This window comes from Psittacula echo (genome assembly GCF_963264785.1).
Source record: "Psittacula echo genome assembly, chromosome: 22".
Lineage (NCBI taxonomy): Eukaryota > Metazoa > Chordata > Aves > Psittaciformes > Psittacidae > Psittacula > Psittacula echo.
The window spans coordinates 3,714,560-3,726,647 of record NC_137758.1 but is presented as its reverse complement, the minus strand read 5'-3'; the positions used below and the strand labels follow the sequence as shown (position 1 = coordinate 3,726,647).

At 52.1% G+C, this 12,088-nt stretch overlaps 1 protein-coding gene across 1 annotated transcript; it reads left to right on the top strand.

Annotated features, from left to right (window-relative positions):
• Nucleotides 1-3,753: 3,753 nt before the first annotated feature.
• On the top strand, nt 3,754-11,572 carry IP6K3 (inositol hexakisphosphate kinase 3; the record flags this gene model as incomplete). The annotated part of the gene is made up of 5 exons (XM_080633151.1): nt 3,754-4,291; nt 7,846-8,044; nt 8,955-9,127; nt 9,715-9,890; nt 11,102-11,572. The coding sequence occupies exons 1-5, from the start codon at nt 4,099-4,101 to the stop codon at nt 11,570-11,572; spliced, it is 1,212 nt and encodes a 403-aa protein (XP_080489277.1). The 5' UTR covers nt 3,754-4,098.
• Between the last annotated feature and the right edge of the window lie 516 nt (nt 11,573-12,088).

The following is a 12,088-nucleotide window of genomic DNA, read 5'->3' as shown; positions in this document are numbered from 1 at the left end:
CTTTGCTTCCTGTAACACCCGAGGCTGCTTCTCCCCCCTTGAGCTCAGCTGTCAGCGGGACACAGCACGCGCCTGCCAGCCCCGCTGCGGTCAGGTGATGGCCTGAACGTCCTGGCTCTCCCCATGCCCTCATCTCTCAAACCTGAGGAGCAGCGAGGAGCAGGGACAAGTTCTCCGCTGAGCCCGGAGCGGCCGCGCACAGCACCCAGGTGAGGTCCTGCAGCAGCACCGGCCGAATGCGTGATGCTGGATGATGGGATACCATGAGGAAGGCTCCAGCTTGTGGGAAGGGACAGGAGCAAGGGGCAGCCGGCACCCGGGGGACCTGGAGTGAGCCTCTGGAGCAACCCGGACCTGCAGATAATGAGCCTGGCTCTCCATTGCGCTCGTGGCATTGCCAGAGAGCAGGGCTGGGCAAGGAGTGGATGGGGTTTGGTGTGAAAGGCACAAATTGGGCAGGGGGGTGAGGAAGCCTGTGCCCTTTCCCATGGGACGTGGTGGCACCGTGTCCCCCTGTCCTGCGGTCCAAAGGCACGTTCCCATGTCCTGCTGCTGCCCCACTCCGTTGCCCAGTGCCCATGCCAGCAGCTCCTGTCCCTTCCCATTGATCCTGCTGCTTCCCACAAAGCAGCCAAATAAATCCTTCAGTGCAGCAGCCTTGCTGCTTCTTCATGAGGGATGTGGGGACCAGACATCCACTTTATGAACATCATCTTCTTTCAGGAAAGGAAACGTAAGATAAAGGATCTGAGGGCTTCTGCCGGCAAGGATTTATGGCAGGATGGTTGGAGCTGGGTTCCTTGCCAAGAGCGGAGCTTTCTGCTCCCAGCGTGGTGCTGCCCTGCAACTATTTCTGACTGTGGCTGTAGCCAAGGGAAGAGCAGGAAAGGCAGGTTTGAAGGTTCATTGAAGGTTGCAGCCTGTTTGCCTGCCCATGCAACCAGCCCAAGCCTGCCTTGAGCCCTGTGGGGATGGGCGCTGAGCTGGCACCAGAAGGATTCTCCTTATGGCCAAGGAGTTTGGAGGGATAAGGTGAAAGATCGAAGGGAAATGAGCAACTGGGCTTTGGCTTTGCAAAGGGCACCGGCACCCTGCTCTTGGGCTGGGCTGGTGCTTGGTGCAGGATTCCGGATGAGCTCCGGTACCAAGAGCTATGGACATAGAGAGCTCTTCAGGTTAGCAGCTATGGGCTTTTCTTGCCTTTTAATGGGCTATAAAGGATAATTAGCAACCAACTTGAGATCCAGCTTCACAGCAGGGTCCCTCGGGATGCTCTGGAGAGCCAGGTCCCCAGGGGAAAGGTTCTGACCACGACATGTAAGGACCAAGAACATGGTCCTGTGCTGACAGAGCGCTCGCTTTTCAAGTGATTTTGCTTTTAATATCCCCAAGTATTCCTGCTAAGAGGATCCCAGCTCCTCGCACACCATCGCTGGTGATGCAGGTTGGGCTCAGGCCTGTGGTGCACTGCAAGGGAATCTGCACACTCTGACAGTGACCACAGAGATGCCTGTTGAGGTACCTCAGGTTTCCTGGATATAGAAGGGAGTTCTCTATATAGGGACATATTCTCCTTCCCTGGTATGTTCTGACTCCTCTTTATCTGCAGCGCCTTGGGTTGCTTTTTGCTTTTGCTTTTATTTCTTTTAGCTGGGGGGAAATATCCGGGGGTTTCCTGGGTTTATTTGTGAGGATTCAGGTTTGTTTGCAATTCTGTGTATTTTTAGTGGTGTAAATATCCTGTGGCACCCGCGATAACCTGAGCTGGCAGCAGGGATTCATTTCAGGGTGTCTTGTTTCGGAGGGGCTCGGGAAGTGTTTGCAGTAACATTTATCTGCTCTGAATGGACAAGATGCTTTGGAGCAAGAACTAAATGTAAAGAGCCCCTTTCTCTTACTGCAAAGGGGAGATGCTCCAAGTTCTGCTTATAGGAAACCAGTAAAAGCCAGCTCAAATGGTGGGCTTTTAACCCCAACTCTCTGCCAAGGGATTGTGTGTGATGTCGCTGAGTTTCAGCCTTGGAGCCTCTCTGATGCAGATTGAACCCTGTTGCGCTCCAAAGAGGTGTTACAATAAATCCTCTTGCTTTTTGCTTTTTCTCCTTCTTTTTAAGGGAGGGAGGGAGGGAGGAACCACCTAAAGCACAGCAAAGCTGCAGCTTTCAAGGGAGAAATCCTCTTTCCGAGTTGCCACAACTCCTCCAAATGCTAAATGCTTTGATTCACTTCCAGCGAGGCTCTGAAGAGCTGCTTTCTTCCCGGCTCAAAAGCACTCATGGAAGTGGCCAGGCTTTCTTCCCATCCAGGCTGGTAATTGTGGAGTAGCAACTCCTCTCCAACGTGTTTGGTGATGGAAGAATAGAAAACTGGGGGAGAAGGGGAATAAAAGACCACCTTGGGGAAGGTAAAGGAGCTGCTCTGCGTGGTTTGAAGGTAGGAGGGTTTCTTCCTCCCCTTCTCTGCCTTCAACCCACTTCATCCCACTCCTCCAGGTGGAAACAAAGCAGGGCCCAGCGCCGGGTGCTTGTGCGCTCGGTGCTTTAATTGAGCTTGAAGGGGAATTGAAGCAGCAGAGCTTTGGCTCTTTGTTGCAAGAGGAGGAATACGCTGCGTGGCAATGGTTAAAGCTGGCTCTGGAGTACAGCCTGAGCTTCCCATTCCTGCAGGGATCCGGGAGCATCCCGGTGCTGCGAAACACCGGGGTTATTGCTGGGGTGAGCAGGGAGGTGCCATCACCCACTGCTGTTCGGTGCCTCCTGGTGAAGGCAGGGTGAAGGTGCTGCCCTGGCCCCAGCAAGGCTTGGGGTTGGCAGAGCTGGTGTTGCTCACCCAGCAACACAGCCAGGAGGCTTTGCTACACAGCAGTGGATCTTACAGAGATGTTATTACCTACTGCACTGGGGTTTTGCTAGCAAAGACAGGATGCAAAGTGCCCCAGCAGGCAAACCAGGCTCTGCACATCCCTTTTTGAGGGCTGCAGGAACATGGACATCCTCAGAAGGATGATTTTAGTGGGGGTTTTACCAGTCCCTTTAATTTGGGGTCTGGAGTGTCTGCCTCTGGTTTTATTGCTCAATGGTATGAAGCCAGTCTGCTTCTCCCGCCTGATGTCCACCAGAGCAAGAGCCATCCATGGGCTTCTTGTAAAGCATAAAGTGAAGGAGCTGGTGTTGCTGGGTGCTTGCAAGAGAAACCCGGGTGCTGCTGCTGAGGCAGCTGGCACAGATTCAGTACATGCTTTTCCTACCTGACTGGTTTAGAGCCAGGCCTCGTTGCTGTCAAATCAAGGAGGAATTGCTGGAAGCAGGAACGGAGCCATTGCTGGATGCTCCTTTGGGCTATAACTGAGAGCAGGGCTGGAGAGCCTGCGAGAGCCAGCGCTTGGGTGCTGGGTTAACACATCCTCATGTGTTAACAGGGTGCAGGAGGCGCCCCTGCTAATGCACGGGTGTTAAATGGCAGCGAATGTCCCAAACTGAGGTTTCTTTAGAAGGTGCAGAAAATGCTGCTAACCCCCCCCAAGCAGTGCTAAGATGCAAGGGACTGCCCAGGGACATGGGCTTTATTAATAAACCTCCTTCACAAGGAATGTTCTAGCTTGGGAAAGACTGAGACCATCATTAACACTATCTCGCAAGGCAAACCGGGGCTGTTTCACAGCAAGGGGTGTCATTAATACAGCGTATTAATAACCTGACATCACCAGTCCAAGGAATGCCCTGCTCCAGCTGCTTTGACAAGGCCACCTCATTAACTTGATAGCTCCTCTTGTCCTTCCCCTCTGTTTCTTTTTCTCCCAGGAGATCTAAATGGGATCTTTTCCAGGCTTTCAGGCTGGGGCTCCCTGCCAGCCCTGGAGCACCTAAAGCCCTCACCCCCCCCCGCTGTGCCCCCAGTGCCACACGAGCCCAGGCTCAGCTCCATGGACAGAGGCTTCACGGTCGCTTATCCCCTTCCTCACGCTCCCCAACACCCTCTTTTGCAGACACCATCAGTGAGAACCCGGAGCGGGAGTGAAGTGATCCAGTGCTGTGTGCCCCAGACCCAGCTCCTGATTCCCCTTTGGGGCTAGCCCCCCATTGCCTTTCAGCCAGCACCATGGTGGGGCAGAGCCCCCCCTGTGAGAGCAGCAGCGCCGTGCTCCTGGAGCCCTTTGTCCATCAGGTCGGCGGCCACATGAGCATGATGAAGTACGACGAGCACACCATCTGCAAGCCCTTGGTCTCGCAGGAGCTGAGCTTCTACGAGTCGCTGCCCTTGGCCATGAGGCAGTTCACCCCCCAGTACAAAGGTAAGGGGAGATGGGGACCGGCAGCATCCTCGCTGGGCTCAGTCCTGACGCTGGGATAAGGGGCTGGTGGTATCGGCTGGCTCGGTTTGAGCTGTGGAACCCCGTCACTTGTGGAGGGTTTGCTGAGCAAGGATGCTTCCTGCATGGAAATGTGCACAGGAGCAGGCCTGTGAGACCAGGAGGGTTTCCTGCATCTCTGTGGCTGGAGGGGGACTCTCCGATGTCTAATAAGGGTTGTGTGCTGGCTGATGGAGATCCCCTGCCTCTGCCCGGGTTTTTGTGAGCTCAGCTGACCCGTAAAAACTTCAAATACATCTTTTGGTCCTTCAGCGCGACAGAGGAGAGCCCCGAGCATCAGCTGCAGTTTTGATGCGCTTCCCATTCCATCTCTGCCTTCCCCACTGAGTCCGGGGCCTTTGCAGATTTATGGGACGACGTTAAAAAGATGCTCAAGAGAACAAGCCTTCCTCTAAGCCATTTGCTTTGGCAGGGGCAGGGTTCTGTGCTGCAGAGCTGGGCCCTGCTCTGTCTCACTCATAAAGATGTTGAGCAGTCCCAGCTTACCGGTTCAGGTGGCTTTTAATACCTTTTGCCTTCTTTTCCCCTTCTGTTGCAAGTCCCAGTGAGTTTTGTGACGAGGGATAATTAAATAGCAATTCCTCTCCGATTTGCCATTGGGCCCATGCTTTGTTTTGTTCTTTTCTGCTTATAACTGTCTTGGCCTGAATGCCACGCATTCAGAGGTGCTAATGGGGGGGATGAGCATCAGGGGGAACAATCCTGAGGTCTTCACGAACGTGGTTCACACGTGTCCATGTTCCTCACCTCTATTCTTAGGCTGCAGGGCCAGGACCATTATGTAATGCTGACAGTATGTGCAGCGTCGATCAAATGTCACCATTCAAATCTAACACCGAGTCAGCTGCTTGAAGAATGTCTACCGCTCGCTTAGCCGCTTCAGGCACTTTGGTGACCTTGGGACCAGCTTTTCCCCCACCAGACCCTTGCAAAGCTCTGCCTGCCCCGAGCTGAGCTCGCAGGGGGATGCTGGACTTGTTCTCAAGCCTGTTCTGCTCAGGAAATACACTTGTACAGTCAAAGAACAAATCAGTGCGGGTAGAGCTACCCAGCAGCGTGCTCCTGAGGATCCCTTGGATGCCATGGGCACGGTGACAGCACCCGTAAATACCTGCTGGGCGCCTCACTGGGGCTGGACAGGAGCAGAGCTGTGGCTCTGGTGACACTAAAAGGCCAGCAAAGACAAGTACTGAATACACCTTTCCTTCCAGATAGGTGTGTTCTCATCGCAGTGAAAGACAAGGTCGGTAGCCATGTGTTACAGGCTTGGGTTGCACTCATAGGTCACTTGCAGGACGCATGCAAATCCTGTATGGAAGCACACCAGGAAACAATAGTATTTTTGAGGCTGAGATGCAGGTATTTGAGGACTGTTTGCCTGGAAGGAGGGAGAGGATCCCATTCCCTTGCCTTTGAACTGCTCACGTTTGCCTTTGAAAATCTCCCCGTTAACTTCCGTATTACTGTTAGGTACTCCAGAACTCTTAGTCTCATGCTATATATAATGGTTTTAGGGCCACATTGTCAGCACTATGTAAATCAGCACAGCTCCATTGACTTGCAGGTCTGTAACTGGGACACTCGTGAAGGTTCCAGGCTGCTATCGCGCCGTAGCAGTGGCACAGAGCTAGATTTGGAATCGAGGGCTTCATTTGCCTTGCTTTGATTTAAGAGGCTTTTTTCCCTGCCTCCCTCCCCTGGAAATCCGAAGCAGGCATCCGAGCTGGTAGGAATTTCACTTGCTCTCAGTTATCTGTCATATGGATCTTTTACAAATGGGACTCACAGGGAGGGCTGGTTGTGTAAAAGGTTTGAGCCTGAGGAAGACAGAGCTCTGTCAGATGGGTTGATATAGCTAAAACACCCTAGCTAAGGTTTCCAGCCCCCCCGTTCCCTTGGCAGAGCAGCCTGTGGATATTCCTGCCCCATTTTAGTGCTAAATTAGCCAATGTAACCAAGCCTGCCGTGGCACACATTCAGATTGATGCTGATTTTAGGGCAAAATGGAACAGAAATGGTTGTGATACCTAAACAGAGGTACGGAGGGCATGAGCATCCCAATAGAGCCGGAGCTGCAGGGTTATGGGGTGCAGGACCAGGCAGGGATGAGCACCCCAAGTCTAACAGTGCCGGTGGGTGAAAGCAGCAGAGGGCAAACCCTTCTGCCTGTGTTTGCTCACTGTAATCCCGCTTTGAATGGGGAGAAAGGACTTTGCATATTTATTTGCTTCAGCAACTTAGCTTGGGAGAACTGAGCTCCTGTGTTTGCTCAGCTGCTGAAATGCATCTCCCCGCAGGGCCTGGCAGACCAAGCGAGGATGCCCTGGGGACAGTTGGCTACAACCCAGCTCCATGAGTTGCTCACAGGGCTCTTTCCAGTGATGAGCTTTGCTGGTCCAACTGCCCTGCCTGTCCTCTTTTGGATCTACCTTCCTGCAGCGAGACGTGAAAGCAGCAGGGTACGATTCCTGCCCTGGCATCCCCCCCGAGCTCTAAAGGGCTGCTCTAAAAGCACCTCTGCTGCCTTGAGAGGCTCAGACAGCCCTGGCAGAGGAGCAGCAGGAGCAGGGCTGCAGTTATCAGCCTTTCCCAGAAAGGTCAGAGCGCCTGGTACGAGCCGTGGCCATTCCTGCTCTGTCATCCGAGATGTGGAGCCGTGCCCATGCCAGGGCTGGGCTAAATATGCTGGATGGCATTTGAGCCCTGTGATTCCTGTTAGAGTCAGGGAAAATTAGACTGCTAAAACACACTGCGGTGTTTTAAGCACTTAGGATGGAAAGTAGTAATCCCCAATCACATCATGTTCCCCTCGTGCATCAATGAACACCAGGCGTGTAAGGGTCTGGTCCCCATCGTTGGCTGTTAGGGTGCTGGTCCTCAGTGCTTGGAGAAGGACATGACCATGACAATGTACGGGCATCACGTCTGCAGGCAGTGCTGCCAGCCCATGCACATGCCTCTGCCCTTGCTCCCGGGGGCTCTCCAATTAAAGGAAGCAGTTGACATGATGTTTATCTTTGGAAAATTCCTCCTCCCCTACCCTCCCTTTGCTACCTGCCAATGAAAAGCATTTCCAACCTTGCCCTGTCTTAAAAAGTGAGACTTAAATCCCTTGTCATAAATAAGCCAGGAGCTCCCAGTCCAATGGGGGGGAAGTGTCTTTGCTGGGCCACTTGTGACATAGCAGAGCCTGGAGGGATGGAGGACAAAAGAACACGATGTTCAGAGGAGACAGCTTTCAAGCCAAGCCTTGAGAGGAAGGAACATTAGAAAAGCCTGTGGCTGTTTTCCAGGGTCTCGGACTAATGGTGTTTGTTGGGCCTCAAATCAGAGTGGGGTCGGTGTGAGAGGCCACTAAAGCACATCCCGTTACACACCAGCCCTCTCGGGAAGGCTGGACCCCTGGGGCTGGTGCAGATGGTGGAGGAGCCTCTATGGTAACCCCCAGGTTAACCCCCTTCCCGTTTGTTGTCCAGGCATCGTCTCCGTGCACCTGAAGAAGGACAGCCTGGGGAAGGTGACGCTCATCGCCAGCCCCAGCCTGGACAATGCCACCGGTGACCCTGCCGTGACGATATGGCACAAACGCAAGTGGGCTGCCAGCACCGGCCCGGGCAGCGAGCACGCCTTCAGCACGTGGAGCCACACACAGGTCACCAAGACCTTCAAAGACAGGTGAGGCTCTGACATGGCTGGGGTGCTCCCTGCAAACCTCCTCTGGGCCTTGCCTGGGATGGTTTTGGTGGCACAAGGCAAAGGGAGCAAAAGCAATGCCCAGCCTAATGGCTTCATGGCTCCTGTCTCCCCTGCTTGTGGACAGAGCGGGGCAGATGTGGCTATCACTGGGATGCTGTTGCTCAAAGATGTGCCTCAAACTCTGCTTTAAACCTGTTTCCTTGGAGCACAGCATGCTCCAAAAGGAGGAGAGGCCCTAGGAGAAGAGCCACCAAGCACGCAGCACATCATATAGCACCCTTCTGCTGGTAACAGCCACATAGCGACTGCACACGTCAGGGTGGCATCATGGTGCCTGCATGCATGCTGCTTGCACAGGCTTTCTGCAAGGCATCTTTCACCCCAAACAGGTTCAGAAAAGACCTGGGTCTGCTGTCTGAAGGGTGCAATATTGCTACCATGAAACCCCTGCCCTCATTGTGATGGGTTTTGGATGATGAGAGCAAGGAATGACCCTCCAGGGAGAACAGATCTCCTCATTGATCCCTCCCTGCCCTCCTCAAAGCCAGCCCCTCTAAACTGAGAATGATTCCTAGTGTAGGACACCTTGCCCATGTAGTGCCCGTTGGGTAGATCAACAGAGCTATGCATGGTGCTGCTCACAGGAGCTAAGCACACTTTGAGATTATAATGAAAGAAAATACTGGCACCCAGCAATAGCCGCATCTCTGGAAATCACTTGTACAGAGTAACAAAGGCTTTCTGCAGGCTGGACATGATCAATGTGTTTCCTTTGAGAGTCCCTGAAAGTTCACCTTATCAAGTTTGATGCTCTACAAAAGAGGAAGGGAGGAAATATTCCCCTCTGGAGCTTACAAACCCAGTGTGTTCTGTTGTGTGCTTTGTCTAGCTGCCCAGGGAAGAGGCTGTTGAGGACAGACCTTCAGTACTACACAGATTCGCTTCTGGAAGATGCAAATGGAAACCAGCCAGAGAGAAAGAGCTACAATCCCTGGGGACTGCACTGTCACCGGCAGCACCTGAACCGCATGTCCTCCAAGCACAACGAAAACAAACTGCATCGTATCCTTTCTCCCCTCTCCCCTCCAGCATGGTCTTGGCAATAAGATGTTTTATCAGGGGTCTGCATCCCTCCTTGGTCCAGTCTCTGGGAGAACACAGAATAGAGCTGCTGGAAGTTGTGATAAGAATAAAAACCCCACTTGCCACGAAGAATATTCAGCATAAGTGAAGGATCCCCTTGGTGTACATTGAAAACCACAACTATATAAGAATTAGCAGCTGCCTCACCTTTTATTTTCCTATTACACTTCATTACCCAGCAGTCATGTGAGTAATAGAGTTTAACAACTCCCCCCACACCCACAGGAGGGAGCACAGCACTGAGGCGAGGTGTCAGATTGACAGCCCAGGGCTATCGTGTCACTAGAGAATGGAGCTGTTGGGGCTTTAATTGGTAGGACTGTACTACAGTAAATTAACTACAATTGGCAGCAAGGGGCCTATAGCAATGACATGTTGGTAAAATGGGCTCAGAAAGTCTCATTACAGTTGTGAGCTGTTATGGAGAGCATCAGCAGTTGCTCTGATTTAAAACCTCTTTCAATTAGAATTTGAAGGTATTCGGTTTCCCTTAACTCATGCTCAAGAGTTTCTGTTGCTTGAAAACGTGGTATCAAAATACAACTATCCCTGCATCCTGGACTTAAAGATGGGAACGCGGCAGCACGGCGATGATGCCTCAGAGGAGAAGAAAGCCCGGCACATCAAGAAGTGTGAACAGAGCACCTCTGCATCTCTGGGTGTTCGCATCTGTGGGATGCAGGTAAGACCTGGCGCCTTTTCGGTGTTTTCTTGACACCCGGCTTGAAACCAAGCTGGGAACCTAAAGGGACTCTTTGTTGGTGTAAAGTGAAGCAGTTTAGTTCTTGTCCTACACCAAATACAGGCTGTGAGAACTGGCCACTCGTGTGTCCTGTCCTCAAACGGGAGGGGATGCTTAGGGAACAGAACAGAACGTGGTACACGCAGGGTAACCCTTCCCCCATTCCCCTGGAGACTTCACAAGCAGCAGATGGATAAGCACCACCCCGCACCACTGCCACCAGTATGAGCAGCTGGAATCAGGTTACCCCAGCTGAGAATCTGCTTGTACATGAACAGATTCCCCTCTCATGCTCCTCTCTTGGCTGATGCACAAAGAACAAAAACAAAAGAGCATTCCATTGCCCCGCTCCTGCCTTGGCAGAGCTGCCTCCTGCTGCTGCAAGAGCCAAGGTTGGGTTTGTGCTAAATGTTACAGCTCCTCGCGCTCAGAATCACCACCCTGCCTCTAGAAACCCAAACCACGCGTTCATTTCGCCCGCGCTTCTCAAGCACTGCTCTGCTGTGCCTGAAGGGTAATTATGAGGATGGTGATTATAAAGCACACACATAGCAGGGTAAACACTGGGTGGCAAAACCCATGTCCCCTCCTGGTCTGTGACACGCTTCTGTTGAGCAGATTACCCTTCAGATTCCAACTGGCGTGTGAACTCATTGTGTATTCACTGCCTCGCTTCTTACTCAGCGTTACCAGAGCCTCACATACAAATTTCTGCCTACATCTTGTCTCTCTGTGTTTAAGAAAGCAAGATTATTGCTACCCAGGCATTGCATATTGTGGAAGGTACAAAGCTCAGCTATCCCCAGACTGCTGCAAACTCCTACCATAGCCAGGGGGAAATGCTATAAATCACTAGTGACACGGCTCTGATTTAGAGCTATTGGGGTTTCACAAAGGGGTAATTTATAGCAGTGCAACAGGAATCTGCACTAGTGGTTTAAATGGAATAGTTTAAATCTCCAGAAAAGACAGGAGGTGGGATGCAGTGAGGAGCCTGCTGGTACATTGCCAGCATCGCTACATACTGCCAGGCTGCAGAGCAGCTACATCCTGTTCTTCTGCTTGGGGCTGAGCTTTTTAGATACAGACAAAACCTAGAGCTTTGGGAAAACTGAACAACTCAATTTGGGCTGCTGCTCTCTTTCTTCAAGGTTTACCAGGCAGACACTGGCCATTTTCTCTGCAAAGACAAGTATTATGGGAGGAAACTCTCACCAGAGGGATTCAGGCAAACCCTGCGCCAGTTCCTGTGCAACGGCAACCACCTTCGGATGGATCTCCTGGAGCCCATCATCCTGCGGCTGAAAGCTCTGCTCTCTGTCATTAGGAAGCAAAGCTCTTACAGGTTCTACTCCAGCTCACTTCTTATCATTTACGATGGACAGGAGCCCAAGGAGAACACGGCACCCTTGGATAACCACCTTCACTTCCAAAAAACAAACTGCACCACCCCACACGGCACTCATCACTCCAGGGTTGACGTCCGGATGATAGACTTTGCCCACACCACATTTAAAGGCTCCAAGTGCAATCACACCACTTACGATGGGCCAGACCACGGCTACATTTTTGGCTTGGAGAATCTCATCAAAATCCTTCAGAACATCTCAGAAGGAAAATGAGAAATTCCCATGTGAAATAGCCTGGATTGACGAGTGACCGATAGCCCTGAGAAGTTCCGTGTTGGGTCAGTTGTATGGGACCCTCTGCTGCTGGACCTCATGCGCACGTTTGGAATGAGGGCAACGGGCAGCTTGCTAGGGGAGTGCAAAAAGCTCTTAGGTGCCATGAATGAACTGAAGCGTAAAAAGCAAAGAGCTGAAAGAACGTTCTGCCTGCAATCAATCACAAGATTTATTTTCCCTTCTTGTTTTCCTGCTGTCCTTGATTTATTTGTGAGCCAAAAGCAAGCATTACTTGAAAGAGTCTTAATGATAAAGTAAGACCTGCTCACCTCTACACTCAAGAAGCCAAACGGGGTGAGGACATACCGTGGGCTCGAGTGAGGCTATTAGAACGAGCCAGCGGGTGTGAGCAGGCTGCAGCATCACCTCCAGCTCCTGCTCAACACACAAGGCAGACAAAACCAGACTCCAGCACTTACACTGCATGTACCCAGCGGGTGCTCTCCGTACAGC